General features: G+C 50.6%; 1 protein-coding gene across 1 annotated transcript; it reads left to right on the top strand.

Annotated features, from left to right (window-relative positions):
* The first annotated feature begins 358 nt into the window (after nucleotides 1-358).
* On the top strand, nucleotides 359-16,829 carry LOC102940266 (mucin-5B). Its single transcript, XM_007070586.4, has 3 exons — nucleotides 359-1,217; nucleotides 9,556-9,679; nucleotides 11,527-16,829. Exons 1-3 carry the CDS (start codon nucleotides 1,142-1,144, stop codon nucleotides 13,232-13,234), a joined length of 1,908 nt encoding a protein of 635 aa, XP_007070648.2. The 5' UTR covers nucleotides 359-1,141; the 3' UTR covers nucleotides 13,235-16,829.
* Nucleotides 16,830-23,832: the final 7,003 nt, after the last annotated feature.

The following is a 23,832-nucleotide window of genomic DNA, read 5'->3' as shown; positions in this document are numbered from 1 at the left end:
GTGGTGGGGCTCAGGTCCCCAGGCTTCAGCCCCATGCGGTGGGGCTTTGGCTTTCTGCCCTGGGCCCCAGCGAGTCTAATGCTGGCCCTTCTTGGAGGACCCCCTGAAACCTGCTCACAGGCCCCCAGAGGGCCCCAGGCCCCTGCTCTATGGGGCAGGGACTGCCTCTTCTTCAGTGTAACAATACAGCTGGTTGGAAATTTTTCAGTGGAACATTTTGTTCATTGGAAAATACCCTTTCCTTGAAATCAAAACTGTTTACAGGATCGCGTCCATTTCAGCGAATTTTCATTTTCGGAATGAGCCGGGGGGGGAAAAGAGCATTTTGCTCCGATCTAAACATTCCATTTGAGCCTCATTAGAACGGTGCGGTTCAGTTTGTTGTTTCAAAATGACGTTGGTTTGCAATTTATCTGACGTGACCATGGAATCGCGGCAGTGTAGGACTGGGCAGGGCCCTGGAGAGATCAGCAAATCCATCCCCCCAGGCTGAGGCAGGACCAGGTCAACCTGACCTAGCCCATCCCTGACAGGTGTTTGTCCAACCTCCAGTGATGGGGCTTCCACCCGCAACCTCCCTTGCAGAAAAAGGGGGAAGAGGGAGAAACACTCTGCTTTCTGCTGAAATTTGAAATGAGGATAGCGAGCAGAGAGCCAGGAAGAGCCGCCCGGCTTCACATTAATGACACTGGGCCACAGGGTCGGTGGTTATAAATTAACTCGTCTCCTTTGGCTCCCTGTCAGTTTATACTAGCTATTTCTACCGCCCTCGGTCACCAGCTCCCGATTTGATAGTGCCCTGCTATAAGGAAAAGGGTTTACAGTTTATGTCATTGACACACTGGGAAATTCCCGGAGCCATCTGTTCTGCCACCGACCCACATTCCCAATCCTGGTTTTCCCCTCCTCACTTCGTCACGGGACAGGAGCAGGGGGTGGTAAATCCCAGCCTGCACACCCACGCAAAACCAAAATTGAAACCATATGTTCAATAAAGGCCGGGCGCTGCACCCTGCCTCTCGTCTTTGGAGGTCTGCTGTTGCTGTGTCCAGATCTAAGAGGGAGCCGAGCGAAACGCTGTGAAATCACGACCTGCTGAACCGCCCCCCTCCTGCTGCCGCTGGCCCCTGCTCGCCGGAAGATGAAGGGCACGTCTATCGCTTCTTTCTTGCTGCTTGCACTGGTGGTGACCTGGACCGTGGAAAACCGAGTCGAAGGTGAGCTGCTTTGAAGTAGAAAGTGCTGAAGGAAAGGCCGGGTTTCCTGGGATGGGGGGAAAGAGCTGCGGTTGAAGCTGATTAATGGTACTGCTCTGTGGTGTTGTTGCAGAAAGCACAGATTCCTTTAAGGAAGGAACAGGCCCGGTGTTCTGGGCGTGAGGCATAGCCGGCCCGCAAAGAAATCCAAACAAGCCCGGGCTACAGTTCGTTTTCTGAGTCAGGCGAGGGAAAGAGAAAGTTTCAGGATTCCTCGGACGCACACACACACACACGCACACACACTGAGTGTCAGGGCTGCTACACGGCGAGTCAGACACACAGCGTATCAGATCTACACCCAGAGGCAGACAAAACAGAAAGTTTAGACAAGGCTTGTAATGTTAAACAGAAATTTTTTAAAAAGTAGCTGAAAGATTGCCTAGATCCGTGCTTTTCACACTTTTTTTTTGGGGACCCAGTTGAAGAAACTTGTTGACGCCCGCGACTCAGCGGAGCTGGGGATGGGGGGTTTGGGGTGTGGAAGGGGCTCAGGGCTGGGGCAGAGGGTTGGGGTGCGGGGGTGAGAGCTGCGGGGTGGGGTCGGGGTTGAGGGGTTTGGGGGTGCAGGAGGGGGCTGTGGGTTTGGGGGGGGCTCAGGGCTGGGGCAGAGGGTTGGTGTGTGGGAGGGGGTCAGGGCTCTGGGGTGGGGCTGGGGATGAGGGGTTTGGGGTGCAGGAGGGGGCTCTGGGTTTGGGGGAGGCTCAGGGCGGGGGCAGAGGGTTGGGGTGCGGGGGTGAGAGCTGCGGGGTGGGGTTGAGGGGTTTGGGGGTGCAGGAGGGGGCTGTGGGTTGGGGGGGCTCAGGGCTGGGGCAGAGGGTTGGTGTGTGGGAGGGGGTCAGGGCTCTGGGGTGGGGCTGGGGATGAGGGGTTTGGGGTGCAGGAGGGGGCTCTGGGTTTGGGGGAGGCTCAGGGCGGGGGCAGAGGGTTGGGGTTCGGGGGTGAGAGCTGTGGGGTGGGGTCGGGGTTGAGGGGTTTGGGGGTGCAGGAGGGGGCTGAGGGTTTGGGGGGGCTCAGGGCTGGGCCAGAGGGTTGGCGTGTGGGAGGGGGTCAGGGCTCTGGGCTGGGGGTGCAGGCTTTGGGGTGGGGCCAGGAATGAGGGGTTTGGGTTGCAGGAAGGGGCCAGTGGCAGCAAGAGGGAGGCTGTTAAGCAGTGGGGCTCAGGGCTGGGGCAGGGGGTTGGCGTGTGGGAGGGGGTCAGGGCTCTGGGGTGGCGGTGCAGGCTCTGGGGTGGGGCCAGGAATGAGGGGTTTGGGGTGCAGGAAGGGGCCAGTGGCAGCCAGAGGGAGGCTGTTAAGCAGTGGGGCTCAGGGCTGGGGCAGGGGGTTGGGGTGCGGACTTACTTCGGGCGACTCCTGGTCAGCGGCACAGCCGGGGTTCAAGGCAGGTTTCCGGCCTGTCCTGGCACCGCAGACCGCGCTGCGCCCGGAAGCGGCCAGCAGCCGATCCAGCTCCTCGGCAGAGGCGCACAAGTGGCTCTGTGCAGCTCTCGCCCGCAGGCACTGCCCCCCCCCCAGCTCCCAGTGCCCCCCCCCGCCTAGGAGCCGGACTGGCTGCTGGCCGCTTCCAGGGCGCAGCGCGGTGTCAGAACTGGCAGGGACTAGCCTGCCTTCGCCGGGCAGCACCCCCGCCGGGACTTTTAACGGCCCGGTCGGCGGTGCTGACCAGACCCGCCACGACCCAGTGCCTTCCATTCCGCCCCCCAGTACTGGGTCGTGACCCACAGTTTGAAAACCACTGGGCTGGCTATTCAGATCTACCCTAGGCAAGAACGGGTGTGCATCTGGGTGCCTAAAGAGCATGCACCTTGGCCCACACGTAATTAGGGATAACTGGTCCTCTGGGCATTCAGTTAGCACAGTGGTGTTCACAGGCTCATGGTAAAGGCTTGTATTTGTGCATCCCAGGGCCGGAAAATGTGGCCCATTATCTGCATAAGAATATTACAGGACAGTAAGGTGATATGTGACAGGGAGGCTGGTGACATCTGAATGTGGGTATGAGTCGAATCTATCGAACATACAAAAATTAACATTGACTGAGTGTGTATACACAGCCATATAACTGCCTGCCCCCCCTCCATGGTGGGAAACTCCGATAGAAGTAAATCAGGCTGAAGCCAATAGGGATCTAAAGAAATGTAATCGGGTTTGAAGAGGTAGCGTCGTCTGCTGGGTTCAAGGCTGGTTTCCTTGAGGAACCTTCTTGAAGAAGTGCGTTGCTGCGTATCGCATGACAAGGGTGTCACCGAGTCCCCGGGCGATGCTCTGGAGCTGCTCCCTATGAAGCCAGGCAGGACTCTGGGGAAGTCACCTCTCTGGGAGCAGACTGTCTGCAGGACACACGGCTTCCACATTCCTGAGTCTGACCTCGGAGCATTCAGCATCCTCTGGCCCTCCGTGCGCTTCCCACAGCGAGTCCGCCCAGGCGGGGTCCTGGAAAGCCAGAGGGTCCTGCCCCCCCGACTCCGCAGTCAGAGCTGACTCTCAGCCAGCCAGTAAAACAGAAGGTTTATTAGATGACAGGAACATGGTCTAACACAGAGCTTGTAGGTGCAGAGAACAGGACCCCTCAGCTGGGTCTATTTTGGGGAGGCAGTGAGCCAGACAACCACGTCTGCACTTCACTCCATGTCCCCAGCCAGCCCCAAACTGAAACTCTCTCCAGCCCCTCCTCCTCTGGGCTTTGTCCCTTTCCCGGGCCAGGAGGTCACCTGATTCCTTTGTTCTCCAACCCTTTAGCTCTCACCTTGCAGGGGGGAAGGGCCAGGCCATCAGTTGCCAGGAAACAGGGTGTCGGCCATGCTCTGTGTCCAGACCCCTGCACACACCTGCCCTCTAGGGCTCTGCAATGATCATACACCCTTATCCCACCACCTAGATACTTAAGAACTGCATCGGGGAAACTGAGGCACCCCCACACTATTCAGAGGAAACACTATGAACAGTCCCGCTTCGTCACAAAGGGTAATCAGAGACAATCCTAGCTCAACAGGAATGGAGCCTAAACTTTTACCGGGGGCCCCCACAGAAGAGCTGGTGTAGAGACTGAGAAATAACAGGACCTTCAGAATCCTTGGCTGCATATAATGGTACATACCAGACTATTACTTTCGCTGTTCTTCTTAGGATTGCAAAAGCTGTGTCCCGCTTGAAGTAGCAGGGATCTCTGTGATATTCCTCATAGAGGCATTTCAATAAAGAGTCATTTTGTGGGCTCTATCTAGGATTTAACAGGGAGGTTTATCTAAACCAGTGATTCTGAGCTATTCTCTTTTCCATCCCAAGACCCCTCCACCCAACTAAGTGGGACCCCGTCTAGCAATAGGGCCTGGGCAAGGCAGGGTGGTCCTGACCTCCAGGTTGGGAATCTTATAGTTTGAACCATTCTACAGAGTTCTAGAGCAGGGGTAGATTTCTCTATTCAATCAATAAGATATTTCAAAACCCCTGTAGAAAGGTTCTCATGTTCTATTAAATTCTGCAGGACTGTCCCATAGGGCTTTATCCAGTTCACGTGGGTGTGCATATGATTTTGTTTTGCTTTAAATATTTTTAAACCTTCCATCATCTTGATCTCCTCCTTTTCTCACGATGCACCTTCTGTCCTTCTTGCTTCCTTCTTGGCCACAATTACGCTGCCCAGGGCCAGTAGGCAGCTGCAGAAGACTGTAGTGTGTCTGACTTCACTTGTGACGTCTCCAGTCACGATGTTTATAAACAGAAAGAGGAGCAAACTGCCAAGTTGCGCTGTGGGCCAGAGTAAGAACTTGTCCAAAGCTGGGGGATGTCAGAGCCAGGGTTTTTGCTTTGCAGCGACAGGGGCCAGTATAGAATCAGATCCGCACTTTCCCCAAAGTTCATGGAAGGGGAAGGTTCAGATCTGGGGCTTGGGTCAGGCCTGTTTCTACTTATGATAAAAAGAATGGCTCAGATTCTGGTCCCCCACTGCTCAGGGGGTGTATAAGGGCCACGAAAGGCTGCAATGGCCACAGAGAGGATTCCACTGGCACAGGATTGGCATACCATCCTACACTGCCCCCTTGCAGCCCTCAGGAGGAGTTGGGAAGGGATGGGGCTGTAGCACTTGGAATTGTGGGGGTCCTGGAGCAGCCCACTGGCTACTAACCCCTGGAGCAGGCACTATCCAGGCAGTTCAGCTTAAAGCCACCTTTCCTTCTCTTCTGTCGGCACAGCAGCTCCTGAGGGGCCAGCACAGACCCTAGCTCAGTGGGAGTAATTGTGAGTATCCCCACAAGTTTCAGAACATCCCCAGTAATGCTGGCTGGGAAGAGGGGGGACAGATTAATCTATACTCAGTGGGGCACAGCTGAGAATACTAGATTCAGGATAGACTGCTGAGCAATAGGACAGACTCACCCCAAACTGGTAGTTATTCTAGCATTAGATTACACCAAGCCAGTAGCAAAAGTGGACTTCTGTCTTATTGAATGGTTAAAGGAAACATATACATGCAAGTGATTGCAAAGGTCTTATATCAGGTTTGTAGCCATGATGGAATAAACTACTAGTCTGCAAAAGTCTCTCTGGAATCATTCACCTCAATTCTAGTTAGACATCCAGTCCAGAGAAATGAAGCATAAAATGAAAACAAACCAGCGATGTCTCAGGTGTCTTTTCATATCCTCTGCCGTGTGCATGGAAAAATTACTGTCCCAAACAAAGCCCCACACCCCTGTTTGTGGAAAGTTACTGGCCCAAGATGGAGTCCAGGGTCACATGAACATATCACATGTCCTTGCGTGGTTGGCTGACTCACAGGGCTTGGCCATTGGCCCCCTTGGTGTCTGAGGCATCCTCGGGGAGAGCTATCTGGACAGGATGAGTTTCTTTTATGGCCCGTTGTGAGAGCTGAGTGTCCTTGATGGCCCACCAACACAGAGCTGTCTAGCCTTGATGTATATCTATTGGAGAGGTGTCACCCAGGAACAAACACATCTGAGATGCAAATACATTCATAACTTTAGATATAAAGACGATACATGGATTTAAGCAGGATCGTCATACTTAGCAAATAATAACTTTTCCACTGACACCTTACATGACATACTTTGCACAAGATTTGTCGCAATTGTGTAACGGTAGTAGCACTAATGATACACATGGTCATCTTTACTCATCCACGGTCACACCGAGAGCTAAACGCTGGGGTATATAGGCTGCAGAGTGCTTACAGAGCCAGGCTCAGCCAGACAGATACAACCTGTGGAGAGCAAACAGCCCAACCCCTTAGAGTCGTGTCCCAATTCGAATCACCTCCCCCCCGGCAAGCCATACTTTACTCTCTGGGCGTGCACGCAGAGGATGTATGCACAGCAATAAAAGAGCTGGCTCAGGTTGCAGAATTGCTGCGCAGATGTTCAGGCACAGGCTGGAGTCCGAGCTCTGGGACCCCACAAGGGGGGAGGGTCCAAGAACCCCGGCTCCAGTCCAAGCCAATTTTTAGCCCTGCAGCCCGAGCCTGAGTCGGCTGACACCAGGCCAGCCGCAGAGTCTTTCATTCCACTGCAGACGTACCTCACTGGCTAAGGGTCAGACCCTGCCCTCCCCTCGACCTTGCTCCTGTGGAGTAGCACGTTACTCTGTGAGCAATCCTCTCGCTTGCCAAAGGGTCCCTCCCTGCGGTCGCAGAATGTGGTCCCTGATGTTGAATGTTTGATGCCTCTGTTGCACTTACTACAGGAGATATTTGTATAACTTCCTTGAAATGGAATAAAACCAGACACCCCAGCCTAGCCGCCCCTTAGGGCTGATCGTGAAGGAAGACCTTTTGACTATTTGGCCTCGGCTTAACTAATTCACAGGAACGAACAGACAACTCAGGAACAAAAATGACCATGAGGAAGTTACTGGGTTGAAGCAAAGATTTTTAATTTACCTCAAGGGAGCGCGGAAGACATGCCAATCCAAACAAGCTCTAAGTCCAAGGCACACACAATGCTTCATTGTGCAACCGCTGCTTCTGGTGCACGCAAGTAGCCTCAGTGAAGTCACTGGGCCCGCTTGCAGGAGTAAAGTCTCCCCGGTGGGAGGAGGGACTGCACCGTTTGGCCCGTATTGAGCAAGCTGCTCTTTGTGCAGCGTTATGTTTTCAGTAGCCGTGTCTTAGAAAGGCGACGCGTGTGGTTTCTACGGCTAGCATGTTAATACCTCAGCACGGGCGATCGTTATGGGAAACCTCAGAGAAGGTCGCCAAAGGTGTGTTCTTTGCACCTTTCCCCAGATCCCAGGGAGTGCGCAGAGACTGAGCGTGTGCCTACAGACGGTGCTTGGCTCGAGCTAGTGTGCGAAAAATCACCGCGTAGTCGGCGCGGCACCAACACCTTCTCAGGCGAGCCACCCGAGTACCAGTCTGCCCAACCCCGGGGGCATGGACTCAGCCACTGCCGTCACGTAGCTATTTTTAGCACGCTACCTGGAGCGGAGCTAGCGCCGGTACAGCGACCCCGTCTGGGCGGCACCCTTCCAGCTGCTTGGCAGACATACGCGCTATGGCGATAGGCACCTGTGTGAAAACCCTACGTTAAGAGACGAGGTGGGTGGAGTTCGTCTGTAGGGGAGCCAAGGCTATGGACAGGATTGGCAGCAATGGAGCACGTGTACCTCATGCTGCCCCGTCAATGATCGGGCCTCAACCCTGCCCTGTAGAGCCCCTCATCCTCCGCCACCTTTGTGCCGAGGGGGCCAACAAAGGGGCCACCCAACGGCCGCTGGAGCAGTTGCTTCTGTGACTAAGGCACGAGCTGCTAGGAATTGGACTGAGACCCTTTAATTTGTTTTACAAATGCCACCAAGAGAGACGAGGTGGGGGAGGTGATATCTTTTATTGGACCAGCTTCTGTTGGTGCGAGAGACCAGCTTTGGAGCTACACAGAGCTCTTCTGCAGGGCTGGGAAAGGGACGTGTCACCCCTAAATACAAGGGGGAACAGAGTGTTTAGTGTAAGTAGTTACCGCTTATCTCAAGGGACCATTCACGGTGAAGTGGCCCGTTAACACCCCTCCAGTCAGAGGGAGGAAAGGGGGAGAGGTTTGTTAGTGAGCTATAGATTGTTGTAATAATCCATAAATCCAGTGTCTCTATTCCAGGGGTGGGCAAAGTACTGCCTGCCTCCGGCCCGTCAGACCTTTTAATCCGGCCCCTCAAGCTCCACTGTCCTGCTCCGGCGCTCCAGCCAGGGAGTGGGGTCAGGGGCTTGACTCGCTCTGCCCGCCCAGTGCTCCTGCGTGATGGGCGTGAGGACACACATGTTACTCCGGCATCCCAACACAAACATGCCTCACGCACCATCAGAGCCTGGAAGGTGCAAGCCCAGGTGCCTGCTACTTGTTGGCTTAGGTGACTTTCCCAGCACCCAGAGGCGACTCAGTTGTGGGCTGTCAGGATCTACCTGGGAGGCGATTTCTGAGAGCAGTGAATTTCAGGTGAATGGTGAATTTCAGTGAGTTCCTATGACTGGACGCTGACGCCCGACAAATCCAGGCTAGAGAGAGGGCCCAGTTTTTTCACAGTGAGTCCAATCTTGTAAAACGGCAGTTTGATTTTGAAACAAACTTGTGTTGTCTCCGTTTGAACCTGGATTGTTAATTCCGTGAGCATTCATGGCCCGCCATACAATTTCCATACACAGATGTGGCCCTCAGGGCAAACGTTTGCCCAGCCCTGCTCTATTCGGTCCAAGATTTTTAGTGTCTCATGTAGTTATGAATTTAAGCTCCCAGGCTAATCTTTTGACAGTGCTGTGCAGGTTTCCTTTGAGGCTGAGGACACGCTAGGTCTGACCTCTTTGTGAGAAGTATTCACACCCAGGTGATGCAGTGTGTTTGTCTTTTATCATTTTCCTGTGTGAGTTCATTTGGGAGTGTGGTGATTGTCTGGTTTTACCCACATAGTTGTTATTGGGGCATTTAGCGATGATGCCGTTCAGATTTGAACTGCGGACCCGCAAGCAAGCGTCTCTGTGCGTTCCCCATCCATCCAGAGCCCACTGGGGGCTTTTATTTAATGATGGCTCAAGTATCTTTTGTTTTCACATGCTTTTGCTAGGGTCTTCCCCTCCATTCTTACAGCACTCACATAGCCCTGACGAGAACGTGCTTGCCAGGATTTGTTTTCACTGATGCAGCACATGTCATTTTAAGATTGCAAAATTTGATAGCAGGCTTTGGAATCCCTTCTCCAGGCAGGAGGAGAAAGGGGATGATTTGCAGCTTTTGTTACATCCAGAGCACGAGCTGACACTAACCTTGATTTTTTTTTTCTTCTTTTTTTTGCCTTAGGACAACCCAAAGCACCTGTGAAGTGCAAAAAATTATGCACCGAATTTTCAAGCAGAAAAATACCCCAGAAACTGTTGAAGACCTATAGGAAGACAGAACCATCATGTCCTAAAGCCGCTATCATGTAAGTACTTTTCTACCATGTGGTCCTCTTTTAATATTAAATTCAGAATTGATTAATTTAATTTGCAACTCTGAAAATAAATGGGCCAAAATCCTGCAAAGGGCCTCGTTTTGGCGCAAAACACATTCTGGAAACTGCCCACAGGCCCCTGCTGAACTCAGGGCCCCATCGTGCTAGGTGTTGTACACACACATAGTGAGGCAGGAGCACTTATTGAAGACGCTCCCTACGTCGACAGGAGAGCTGCTCCCCCTCCCGGCGAGGTGGTAGCTATGTCGGCGGGAGAAGCCCTCCCGTCGACAGTGCTGTCTACACCAGGAGTTAGGTCGGTATCACTGCGTTGCTCAGGGGTGTGGATTTTCCCTGAGTAATGTAGTTATACTGACATGAATGGGTAGTGTGTAGACCAAGCCTAAGTGTTTTGGTCAAGGTTATACAGGAAGCCTGGGGCAGAATCAGGACCTGAAGAGTAGGCCTCTGCCGTAAGCACAAGCCCAGCCTTCCACTCTGGGAGCCCCTGGGAACTCATTAATTTGTTTTAAAAGCCTACAGAGTTATAGGTAGGTCGTATGGGACTCTCAACCCTTTGATGACAGGGGTGGGATCTGAAGGAGGGTCTTGGAACCTGACAGTTGCTACATGTGGTTCTAATTTATAAATCTTTCAGCTGAAAATATGAAAGTCTTGATTTAAAAATGATACCTTGGTGCCTCATGGTAACTGTAGTTTGGGTGCTTCAAGCTCCCATTTTCCTCAATGGCCTGGGCTCCCTGGATGGACTCCATCTCCCATGTTGCACTGTTCTCCCCCTCTTGATGCAACACTCCATAGAAGTCCCTGGTTGTAGTGCCTCATGGGAGATGTCGTCTAGCTGGGGAATCCAGCCCCAGGGGGTGGAGGGAGGGGGAATGAGGCAGTCAGGATACAACTCCCATGAGGCACCATGGCAGAATTTCCAAATCACAGCGTTTCCATTTCGGTTTCCAGCTGAAAGCTCTTCAGGTTTGGGGCATTCGTTTTTTTTTTTGTTTGTTTTGTTTTTTTTGGGGGGGGGTGGTTTTTGCATAAAAAGTCAAACATTTCCCAGGAAAGGGGAAATTTCTTAAAAATTGCATTGAGTCAAAAACCCACCAGCTCTAGTCAAGAAAGCTGAGTTCTGTTCCCTGTCTGGCGAGTGACATGCCTCTTTCCCCTCCTACTGTTTATCTGCTCTGTCTATTTAGATGGTAAATGTTTTGGGCCAGGGACTGTCTCTAGTTCTGTGCATGTAGTACAACAGAGCCCTGATCTCAGTAGGGGCCTGTAGGTGCTAAATAATAAATAACAATCTGGGGTCAGTGAGGCACAAACGTGGAGCCGCATGATGCCATATTTGCAGCCACTTTACAGAGCAGAATTGTACTTTAATGTTACAGTCTGGCCATGCTCCCATTGCAGCGGGTGGCAAAATTCCCTTCGGTTTCAGTGGGAACAGGATCCGACCCTATATGTGATTACACAGTCAGCCCCTTTTACCTTCATTACAGCATCCTCAGGTGAAAATCGGGTCAGCTGCCCCATTTCAAAATAGTTACTTTAACAATGAAAAGGAAAAAGAAAGTCTATCCTCAGGAAATTATTCATCACCTCAAATCATGACTCAAATGCCAACTGATTAGATCTCTATCTCCTGTACGCCAGAACATGGCTATATTTAACTTTCAGAAGGCACTGGGAAAATGGAATGTCTCTAGCTTCTGCCAAGGTAGCCTGAGCTTCCTCATGGCTGCTTTTATCCAGGCTTTGCGTATTTATCAGCTCTTCCTTTCTGTTTCTTGTGATTGTTGCTGTTTCTGGTCTCTCGTCAGATTTGTCACTCAGAAGAATAAAGAGTTCTGTGCAGATCCAGAGGCGAGCTGGGTGAAGGAAGCAGTCCGACAGCTAAACCAAGCAAGTGCCCCTCTGAATCCGCCACTTTCAAGCACCGTCAACTCTGCCGTGGTGCAAGAAGGGGCAGGCGTTTTTCACAGATTAGTGGGCGATGCCGTCTCTAAACCAACACCGCCCAGTGTTCCGGCCAGTCCCACTCACGGGGCTGGCACACCCGTTTCACAAGCAATACATGTTCCTGTTGTGAGGACGGAGGAGCCCAACATAGCCATATTGACTGTGCAAGAGGCCAAGAGGTCTTCTACAAAATCCTCCTCTGCATTACAAGCGACTGTTACTCCATCTACTATCCACCCTGAGCCGGTTGCCAATGGCAGAGAAGTTTCCATAAGATCTGTTACAACGCCAGCAGCTGACATACCAGACAGCACTTCCAGCAGATTTCATTCAGATCCCACCCCTGTCATGAAAAGCTCTGAGAGTTTTGTAGGATCTAGAAACAAGTCCACAGGATCTACTATCAGTCCACCAACTGATATACCTGGCACAGCTCCCAGCAGATTTCATTCAGATCCCACCCCTGTCATGAAAAGCTCTGAGAGTTTCGTAGGATCTAGAAACAAGTCCACAGGATCTCGTATCAGTCCACCAACTGATATACCTGGCACAGCTCCCAGCAGATTTCATTCAGATCCCACCCCTGTCATGAAAAGCTCTGAGAGTTTCGTAGGATCTAGAAACAAGTCCACAGGATCTCGTATCAGTCCACCAACTGATATACCTGGCACAGCTCCCAGCAGATTTCATTCAGATCCCACCCCTGTCATGAAAAGCTCTGAGAGTTTCGTAGGATCTAGAAACAAGTCCACAGGATCTACTATCAGTCCACCAACTGATATACCTGGCACAGCTCCCAGCAGATTTCATTCAGATCCCACCCCTGTCATCAAAGGGTTTGAGAGTCCCATACGACCGACATATAATTCTGTAGGCTCTACTAGAAATCAAACAGCTGATGGACTTGCCAGTGCTCCCAGTAGACTTATTTCAGATGCTCCATCCATTGTAAATGGCCCTGAGATTGCCGAGTTATCACCTACGTTCCTGACAATACCTTCTCCACTAGAATCTGTTCCCAGCAAGCCTGTTATAGGCCTCACATCTATGGGGCAAGTGACTGAGAACTCTACCATGAAACCCACAGCTGTTCTAAAAGGAAGTGATACCACCAACCAATCCACTCCACACCCTACATCTCCTGGAGGAGAAAGTACTTCTGTCAGTCCAAACAGTGGTGATGAAAGAGATGCTGTCAGTGACTCTACGGCTGATGCTCACACAGGTAGCTACTTATCTCCTTTAGGAGAGAAAGATCCTTCTCGCTCTTTTCCTGAATCCATTTCACCTGCAGAAACATCAGTCCTTTCCTTCAAAAGCTCCACACTTCAGAACAGCGCAGAGGGGCCTTCAGATGGTCCCTTGGCGTCCAGCATTTTGCCTACATCCCAAACCCACATCCTCAAACTTGCTTTGCTGGTGAGCATTCTGGGTATTTGCAGTGCCGCTGTATGGATGTATGTAAAGCCCAAAGACTGTCCTGAAGAATCAGCTAAAGAACTGGTACAAGGCTTGCTCTTTAATCAGCAGCGCTCTCGAACTAATGAATATGCTATGGAAGCCGTCTGAATCCTTCATGGCGTGGACTTGGGTTTCTACTGCTAGTAGGTGGACTCTAGGACATTACTGTAAGTGGGAGCAGGGAGGCTAAACCTGGCACTAATCAGGTTTATACTGAACTAAGGCAAAAAACAATGCAAGGCAAATGGGCCGAGGTAGAGAGACACTAAGGAAACTTGAGTTACTTGTCTTTTATCTTGCATCATTATATGCAAAGGTAACAGCAGTTGTAGAGAACTCAGCCGCTGTTTGCCAGTCGGTGTCAAAGGCATGGTTCCGAGCTGGTATTGGAATAGCTCCATTCCGGCACGATCCAGCTAAAATCCCAACCAAGCTGCTCTCAAGCCGAATGTTACGCCCCCTCGATCCTCTCCCTGCCTTAAGAGTGTGGCCCCAAACGTTGCTCTTGCCACCTCTCTGCTGCTTCGCTCCCTGCACTTTGGGTCCCCATGTGGTGCTATTCTGCTTCGCTTCTGTTTGAGTGATACCAGAGTTGTCACTCAACTGGTTGCTGGCTGTTCCGGTCTTCAAGGGCCAGCCATGCCAATAACTGTTACCGGACCTGACCGCTTTGAGTCCAGTTTTCCAATGTGGCTGCCTACAGTTAGGCCTCTGGATCCAGATGTAGGCAGCTAAACACCTACCTTAGGCAACTAAGAATCAGCACGTAGTAGGGTGACCAGATGTCCTGATTTTATAGGGACAGTCCCAATGTTTGGGACTTTATCTTATATAGGTGCCTATTACCCCCCACTCCCTGTCCCGATTTTTCACACTTGCTGTCTGGTCACTCTAGCACTTAGTGACCTAATTTTCACAGAATGCTGAGCACCTGCAAGTTGGCACCTGTGAAAAATTGGCTAAAACAAGAATTAAGGCATCTAACTATGGATTCAGGGGATTAACTTTAAGCACCCACATTGAAAAACTGGACTCATTGAGAATCAAATCTCTCCTCCAGCTGTGGTCCCTGGACCTAAGCAGTTCCTAGCACGGATGTGATCTTACAGAACAAAGACACGCTGTTGTATATATAAAAAAGAGCCATTGTGATACTTGGGAACCAAAGAAGCCACCAGACACCAAGCATCTAATGATTTTTCTTTTCACGTGGAACCAATGCGGAGTCTGATTGGTGAGCCGTTCTCTTTGACAGTTACAAAAGACAATGAATGGGTAGTTTACTTTCAGAGCACCTAGTAATTACCAGTAATACATTTGGACTTAGGAGCATAGAAACGAGTCTGCTGGAACAGACCACCGTCTATATAGTCTGGTATTTTGTCTCTGGCAGTGGCCAACGCTGGCTGATCCAGAGGAAGGTGTAAAACTCCTACACTAATGCACCTCTGTAACTATCTGTCGCAGGCTTATATATAGCATCTATCACCATGGTATTAAAGCACTGTAAAGCTACTAGGGAACAGATTTTTATGCAAACGGTTATTGATTTTCATACATCTAGACATTACAGAATCTAAGTCCGGTGGGCCAAATCCTGAAGGTCCCTGACTCAATTTTTATTGTCCTCACTCAGGACAAATTTCCATTGACCTCAGCAGGACTTTTGCCGGGGTAAGAAATCTTCAGGATATAGGCCACTGTAGCTGCACATATATATCACGAATCCGGTGCTGCGCTTATTGACTTCAATGGGAACAGGATTGGACCTCCAAAATATAAATGTACATGCAGAAAAAGAAAGTAAAACATGTTTATAACAAAAACTAAGACACACAAAATGCGGCTGCTTTATCTGAGTAATACACTAAGTACGAACAAGTAGTAGAACAAGCTAACCACAGCTGATTCTGTACTCACCTTCTGGGAAAGGAAAGATAGACAAGGCATAGGTGCTGAGGTCACCCCAATTAGGAACCAGCAGACACACTTGTAGGGGAACTCTGACCCAGAAGCTGGGCTGATGGGATTCATCCCAACAATATTTGTTTTTGATTGTAATCCAGTTCCCTTCCCCTTGGTTGTTGGTTTTGTGGAGGGGGCTGGAGGTAACTTGGTACAAGGGATTCAGAGTGTGATCAGATATGGTTTATACTTGAGTTTTATGTGTGAAATTCAACCCTGTGCAGAGGGCCAGTACCCAGTGACTAATGCATTACTTTAGCCCTGTTTGGAAGTACATAGGCCTTCATGCACGGGGGGTGAATTTAGCCCTATGGGAAGAGGAACCCATCGGTTGTCAGAATGATGTACAAAGGATAGTCCTTTAAATACAAAATCTAGCCTATTGTTTTTATTGTCCATATTTTTAGAAATGTAATGCAAATGCAGAGTGCAGGTTACTGATCTCCAAACCCGCCCCTTTTTAGTGAACGTAAGCGAGGTCTGGGACTGATTGATGCTTTCAGTTCAAAACTGTGTCCTCTAGGTGTTCTAGCAAGGAGGGGCTTAACGCAATGATCACGGACTTCATCACAGAAGTCACTTGTATAAATACCTGATGAGGCTTGTGTTGGTTTTTTTTCCCCCTCAGCATCCAGTCTCATGATCTAAGGAGGCTTGAGTCAGCAATGAGACTAGCTGGAGTTATATGCTGCAGGAAGGAGGACTGGTGACTGAGCAGCTATTGTCTTCCCTCTTCCCACTAAGCCAGTGCTGGACTAATGACCCAGGAGGCTGTTAAGGGGCACTTTGATGTGAGACATGCAGACCTAAAACTGAGGTCTGGGCCACTGAAAGATCCCATGACACTTCTTGCGAGAGAAGGGGCTTTAGTTCCAGTGTCCTGGCCCAATGCTGTCTCAGATAGTTAGATTCTGCCCCCGACATGCCTCCTGCAGCTGTTTGTATAGGGCATTCGTCTGCTGCAATGGCTAGTCCTCCTTTCTTGATCGAAACTGTTACGGTGCCTTGCGGTGTGTGGCAAAACAGCTGGCTCCTTCCATTTCAGGGGTGGGTGCAGTGACCCTTAGGTGTGGTCTGCACCGGGCAGGAGCAAGCCTAATGCCTCTAGAAGTAGGGTAGTTGTCGAGCAGGTGTTGCTAGCATGTTTGCCCTCCCACACGGTGCTCTAGCCTCTTGGCCATGCCCCCTTATCCAGTCCACACTCACCCAGGCAGAGTTGATTGCCCCTAGCTGTGCTAAGTGTCATTTTTACACGCAGGGCTGCAAGCATCCATGTTGCGCAGGATAAGGCAGCTAGGGAGTTCTTGGGACAGCTAACTGGCCAGCGTGTTGGTGGAACTTTTGAATTACTTTCAGCTAATAACAGGCTAGTAATTTTTTTAAACAGTTGCAGTTTCTTAGCAAATGCAAGCTGACATTGGGCCCAATCCGCCACCACTGAAATCAGAGGGGAATTTTGCCGTTGACTTTTACTGGTGCAGGCTCGGGCTTATTATTTCTTTAAAAAATCCTGCACAATGGTCATCTTGGCAGGGTGCGGGTGGACCTTTGTTCTATTGGGGTGATGGAAACAATGGATTTCAGTTGCATTCTCTGTAGTGTTTAAAGTGTTATTTAATTTAAAGCACAAGGTGAAAAGGATTGGCGTGTGCTAAGATGTAGTCATGTGCCCGGTAAATGTATCCTATTCTGTTTTGTATTTTCATAAGAAAAAAAACAATAAAATTCTATGACAAAAGTCAATGTCTTCATCAAAGGATGTAGTCAGGCTGTTGCCAGCACCCAGTGCCAGAGGCAAACAACAGCAAGGTTCGTTGCCCGGTGTGCGTCACCCAATAATCACAACGGGGTGGAGAAGCAGAAAAGTTTATTTGCAGCTGCAAAGAAGGTACAGGGAGAATAAAATCTCAAATCCTGCACACAGAGCAGGAAGTTACACAGGCTTTTATACATCCTTTCTTCAGCATACTTATCCAATAGCAAGCTGCCCTAAGTAGCCATATAGCCAGTCAGTCCAGTTCCCAGCTAGTTCCCCTGTTCTCTGTACCATCTGTTAAACCATACATAAAGCTGCTTTATTCAGCATTGTTCTTCCATATCTGCCCTGTTTGGCCTTGCTTAGTTTCAGGCAGTCTGACTCTGCAACATATTGTTCCAGATCCTCAGCAGAACTGCTGCGCGTGCCTCCAGGCGGGGGGGCCAAGGACACTTGGGCCTAGTGCAAGGGGGCTTCATCAACACTCGTGGTCTTCCGTCCCCTCGAGTTATCTAGTGGCCATGCCCCAGTGTCCCCAACAACTACTCCCTCCTTTGAGAACACTCAACAGCCTTGGCTCTGAGTTTTCTCACTTGGGCTCCTTATTTCTTTACAATAGGACTTTGCATGAGCACTTTGTGATAGCCCTGAAGAGAATGACTTATTAACTTTTGCAAAAGGGTCCTGACACATGACACTGCACAGCATAACACCAGTAATACAAGCAATACAGGAAAGAGAAGTTTCAATAACAGGCTAAATAAACCACCAAGCCAAAACGACAAACCCCAGCCTGAAAACAAGGTTTGCAACCAATCGCTCTCGGGGGCAGTATAGGCAACCTGTGCTCCGGCTCGGGCATGGGCCTCAGCCTGTGCCACCTTTTCATAGATCTCATAACTGCTATCATTTACATATACACAACATCGGGGCCCGACGAGGGCACAAACCCCTCCTTGGGATGCCAAGAGATAGTCCAAAGCCAGCCTGTTTTGGAGGGAAAACGTCCTGAGCTGCTGTACCTCTTCATTTAATGTTTTTACTGCTGACCCTAAATCACTAACCGAGTCCTCTAACTCTAAGGCCACTTTCTCAAGTACCATTTGCAGCCTTACAGTATAGCGGCCTACGCATGCCATGGCTGGCCCGGTAAACAGTGGCGCTATTCCCAGTACAGAGCACCCTACAAGCTTCTCAGTTGTGAGGGAATTCTTTATATTGCCCTCCAATGCCGTAGTCAGTGGCCGCAGGGTCTTGTCTCAGGACTTAACAGAGGTATTTCGGGCATTTCTAATCTTTTTTTTTGGGCAGTGTGGCAGCTATTGACAGATGAGGAACTCCATGAGCTATATAACAGCTACCTGTCCAGTTGGCTGGCAGCACCTTGTAAGCCTTCTGGCCACATACAAAATAGTGACCCTGGAGGGGCCAGTAAGGACTGTTTCTTAAGGGGATTCCTGGGATATTTAAGGCTGCTTTGGCTGCTTTTCCAAACAATTCATATGCCCCTAGGGGGGCATCCCATCCTCCTGATTGGGTACAAGTGGGAGTGTTTCTAATTGTGCCATTCAAATTACACTCGCCATAGGGACCACTACAAACCCACCATTGGCTTGCTACATTGGAGATATTAACTGGACGGCAAGTTATATTTCCAAACCCTTCTTTTGTGGTAAAATTATTCATAAGAGTTTCCCCAAAAGGGGAGGAACCATTACACCCACACTACTGACCTCCCCTCTTGGTCTTTATCCAATACCCATCAGCCCACTGTGTAATAACACAGGAGCTTTTTCCCACAGGACGCCCATAGTGATCAGATTGGTTTCGGGTAAAACATAACACTCCCTCAGTGAGTACTGCAACTGAATACTCCTGGCCCTGATAGGTGGCTTGCTGTAAAGAGGTCTTGTTTCAGAACGGCGAGTCCGTTCTTTCCTGCTCTTTGGTGGCGGCTAATTCTGCTAGGGTCAAGGGCAGCATGTCAAGGGGCATTCCCGTTTTGGGGGACAGTGGAGTTGGAGCACGTACCCAGCAATCAGTCTGGTTTGTTAAAGTAGCAACATGGTGCGCAAGCAAAACAAAGGAGTTATGCTCCCGATACGCACAGTTTGGAAATAACAATACAGAGAATAACAATGTTACCCAATTAATTATCACCAGAGTCTTCCCAACTCAGGGTCTCCAGTACCTGGGTGGGCCCATTTTGGCGTTAAGGTGCCCGCTTTTTGTGTCTCTTAAACAGTAGCTTTAGCCCGAGATCGTCACTAGATGAGGAGTCAGCAAGTTGGACGGTCCACTGTTCTGCTGACGAGGGGGCGGGTACTGCCTTCAGACGAGAGTGATGGATCCAGTTCTTGTGTCCCTCGATCTTTGCCGCTGTATGGGAGATCAGCAGGACGGTATAGGGTCCTTTCCACTTTTCCTGGAGAGGCTCGTCTTTCCAGGTACGAACAAGCACGGAGTCGCCGGGCTGTAAGGAGTGGATGGGAGAGTCCAAGGGGAGAGGCTGGGAATCCTTGGTATACCTGTGAAGAGACAAGAGAACAGCAGACAGGGAACAAATATACTGTGACAAAAAAACCATTACCCAACTCCCATGCCTCTGACAGAACCGGGGTGCCATTCATAGGCCATGCCCTTCCAAACATAATTTCAAAGGGACTAAGCCCTAATCTACCCTTAGGGAGAATGCGGATACGGAGTAGGACGAGGGGCAAAGCATCAGGCCATCGCAGTGAGGCTTCTTGGCACACTTTTGAGAGATGCCGTTTAAGGGTCTGATTGGTCCGCTCCACTACCCCACTGGCTTGCGGTCTCCAGGGCGTATGGAGTTTCCAGGGGATCTGTAAGGCATGTGAGATGCTTTGAATGATTTTTGATGTGAAATGTGTCCCATTGTCAGATTCCATCCACAGGGGAGTCCAAAGTGAGGAATGATCTCCTTAACAAACTTGAGAGCCACTGTTCTGGCAGTACAATTACGGCATGGGAAGGCTTCTGGCCATCCGCTGAACCGATCTACTAAGACAAGGAGATATTTGAACCCTTGGGTCCGGAGAAACTCAGTAAAATCTATTTGCCACACCCGTCCGGGGCCCGGAGTGGGTTCTAGGGCAGCTGGTGGCACAGGATGTCCCGGTCGGGGGTTATTCTTTTGGCAGACTAAGCAGTCCGCTTGTACCTGGGCAGCCAGGGGTCGGAGTCCGGAAGTGATAAAGTATTTTCCCATTAGTTGGATAAGTGCTTCCCTGCCAGCATGAGTGGTTTGATGTAGTTTCTGCAGCACCGGCCGGATCAGGCCCTTTGGTAGGAGGACCTTCCCTTCCGGGGAATGGAGCCATCCCTCCTTTTCCCGGAGACTGAGTTTGTCAGTTAGCTGTCTCTCCTCCCCAGAGTACTGAGGGGTTGGAAGCTCCCCTACTGATGGGATAAGGGCATGCATATGGGCGTTCTCAGTCTGAGGGGATGGCAGGGTGGCAGCATGCTTAGCCTCTCTATCTGCCTGGGCGTTACCTCTGGCCACATCTTGATCTTCCCTTTGATGGGCTTTACAGTGTACCACCGCCACTTCCGAGGGGAGTTGTACGACATCTAGGAGCCGGAGGATTTGGGGCCCATACTTGACTGGGGAGCCTTGGGCTGTCAGCATTCCCCTTTACTTCCATAGGCCAGCATGAGCATGCAGGACCTCAAAAGCATACTTTGAATCGGTAAAAATGTTGACCCGCTTTCCTTTTGACAGTTCAAGTGCACGGGTCAGGGCTATTAGTTCGGCAAGCTGGGCAGAGGTCCCAGCAGGCAAACCTTCAGCTTCCACAGTGTCATGGAGGGTCACAACAGCATAACCCGCCCTCCTTTGCCCAATCTATTACAGTACTGCTACCATCAGTGTACCACTCATAATCTGCTTTTGGGAGGGGTACATCCTTTAAATCCGGATGGCTGGAGTACTGGGCATCTATGATCTCTGAACAGTCATGTTCCTGTTCCTCTGTTTCTGGGAAGAGGGTGGCTGGGTTAAGGGAGGGGCAAGGCTGTCAGGTGACTTCAGAGTTCTCTAACAGCTTAGCCTGGTACCGAGCAATCCGAGCCTGGGTGAGCCAAAGCCCTCCCTTTGCATCCAATAAGGCTCGGACCATATGGGGAGTATAGATTTGCATAACCCCTCCCAATGTTAGCTTCTCGGCTTCCTCAAGCACTACGGCAGTAGCTGCGACCGCCCGTAAACATGCCGGCCAACCCTTTGCAACCTGATCCAGTTGCTTAGAAAAATAAGCCACGGGATGTCTCCATGCTCCTAACAGCTGTGTGAGCACTTCTAGGGCCACCCCCCTTCGTTCATGTACATACAACTGAAACGGCTTAGAGAGATCCGGCAGGCCCAGAGCCGGGGCTTCCATCAACTTCCTTTTCAAGATTTTAAATTCCCTGTCAGCCTCTGGGGTCCTGTGAAAGGGGACATGATCTGCTCCTTTTACACAGTCATACAGGGGTTTAGCCCATAGTCCAAACTCTGGGATTCAGATCCTGCAAAAGCCTGCCATACCCAGAAAAGCTCTGAGCCGTTTACGAGTGCTTGGGGTAGGGACTTGACAGATAGCTTCCTTTTTTTCGCTTGAAAGCTGATGCTCCCTTTGCCTTAGCTGTAACCTGATTCCGCTCCACCTCAGACAACAGAGTCTCAGGAGGATATTACAATTGTCTCAATCCGGCTTGTGACTACTGAGGCACCCCTCAAAGACTGAAATAAACCAGCTTGGGTTCATGGAGAATTCCCCAGCCTGTGTTTTAAAAGCTGCTAAGTTTATTGGATTGAATGGCACATGGGTGTAAACTTGCATAGTGGTAGCCTGACGTCCGTCTGCCCCTGGGCAAGCCACAACAGTCTCAGTAATCGAAGGATAGAGTCCCACCGAAGGGGCAATCTCTGTAACCCGAGGCACCCTACCCTTGTAAGGTGGGGGTGTGGGGGCCGAAGGGGACACTGGCTCTGCCATTACAGTGGGGGTGGGGGTCTGGGGACTAACATTAGCTGCTACCGAACCAGTCGGAGTCAAATTACAGCTCTGCAGAATTACAGCTCTATTCTATCTCTTAAAGCCATAAACGCTTGTGCATACAGATATTCATTCCATTTACCCATTCACTGACAAAACAAAACTAATTGGAGGATCGTATTATAATTGATTGACCCTCCCGGTGGCCACCGTTCCTGGTCCTCTAGCCAATATTGAGGCCAGTCTGTTGTACAAAACCTTTTCAATTTGCTTTTTGTCATTGGATCTGATCCAAACACTTTCCAGTTTGCTAGAATGCATTCTAGGGGCATACATTGTGCCCTAACCCCCGAGCTCTGTCCCTGTCCCATACCTACAGGGTAACGCTGGGCGTCCCCAGGTTCCAACAGAGCATACAATCCGGATTTCAAAAGGTTCCTACCTTATCCAAGGGACCGGTTCCTCACCGTCGCCCGCAGCTGCTCCTCCCCTATGTCCAAGGGACGGGTTCCTCACCGTCACCCACAGCTGCTCCTCCCCTATGTCCAAGGGACCGGTTCCTCACCGTCGCCCACAGCTGCTTCTCCACTATATGAGTGCGTTGCTCGTCGCCATCCTCGACCTCCAGGAGGGGTCCGGGCAAGGCTAAATAGCAGCCTTGTCGCCCCACCCAGGGACGCCAAAAGCTGTTGCCGGCACCCAGTGCCAGAGGCGAACAACAGCAAGGTTCGTTCCCCGGTGTGCGTCACCCGATAATCACAACGGGGTGGAGAAGCAGAAAAGTTTATTTGCAGCTGCAAAGAAGGTACAGGGAGAATAAAATCTCAAATCCTGCACACAGAGCAGGAAGTTACACAGGCTTTTATACATCCTTTCTTCAGCATACTTATCCAATAGCAAGCTGCCCTAAGTATCCATATAGCCAGCCAATCCAGTTCCCAGCTAGTTCCCCTGTTCTTTGTACCATCTGTTAAACCATATATAAAGCTGCTTTATTCAGCATTGTTCTTCCATATCTGCCCTGTTTGGCCTTGTTTAGTTTCAGGCAGTCTGACTCTGCAACATATTGTTCCAGATCCTCAGCAGAACTGCTGCGAGTCCCTCCAGGCGGGGGGGCCAAGGACACTTGGGCCTAGTGCGAGGGGGCTTCATCGACATTCGTGGTCTTCCATCCCCTCGAGTTACCTAGTGGCCATGCCCCAGTGTCCCCAACAAGATGAATAATTAATATCAAGGTCTCGAGGCAAATGCCAGAACTAAGGAGAAGTGAAGCTGGGACTTAAATAACATGGGTGAAATGGTGGCCCCATTGCGGTTAATGGCACAGCACCCATTGATTTCAATGGGGCTATGGTTGCACCCCATGTGTTTGCACTTTGTGGACCACATGCTGCCCAAGATCTTTGCACAGAACATGCTTTCTTGCGAGACACCAGCATTTCTGCTTCTGGCAAGGCAGAACTGAAGGTCGATAAACCATTTCTTCCCTCAGAAAAAGGTTCTGGTCCCATTTAGTTCCAGAAACGGATAACAGTCCAAGAAAATGTTCATTTACCCAAACTGGTTGCCCAGTCCCTATTCTGCTACCAGCCAGGCCCTGGACCTCTACTTGGGAGTCACGTTAATATCACCAAGGGCTCATTTAGCATGAGGTTGCACCTGCCTGAAGTTTGGATCATGCTGCAAAGCTTCAGAGTCCAGAAGGGTGGGTGCTCATCTGAACTTTTTGAGGTTCACTTCTCCTTCAGAAGAATGTGGTGCTAGGATAGTGTAGACAAGCATTCCCCTGCCTCTCCAGTGATTGTAATTCCTGGGCAAGGACTACAAACATGGCTGGCACCTTTGAGCTCATGCGGAGGGCTCATGGCCTCGGGAAGGGCTGCACAGCTTCCTGCAGGGGTGTGGGGGGGGGGGGAAGGGTCACATGCCCCTCCCCAGTCGCCTGGGGCGGAGGGGGGCGCAAGGGCGCTGCTAACAACTCCGCC

This window comes from Chelonia mydas, chromosome 12 (assembly GCF_015237465.2).
Source record: "Chelonia mydas isolate rCheMyd1 chromosome 12, rCheMyd1.pri.v2, whole genome shotgun sequence".
Taxonomy (NCBI): Eukaryota; Metazoa; Chordata; order Testudines; family Cheloniidae; genus Chelonia; species Chelonia mydas.
This window is presented reverse-complemented; position numbering and strand designations above follow the sequence as displayed.

Excerpts from the sequence above, each read along its gene's own strand:
- LOC102940266 (XM_007070586.4), top strand. The coding sequence starts at position 1,142 with ATGAAGGGCACGTCTATCGCTTCTTTCTTGCTGCTTGCACTGGTGGTG. Across the intron at positions 1,218-9,555 it reads CGTGGAAAACCGAGTCGAAG|GACAACCCAAAGCACCTGTG; the intron begins GTGAGCTGCTTT and ends TTTTTGCCTTAG. Across the intron at positions 9,680-11,526 it reads TGTCCTAAAGCCGCTATCAT|ATTTGTCACTCAGAAGAATA; the intron begins GTAAGTACTTTT and ends GTCTCTCGTCAG.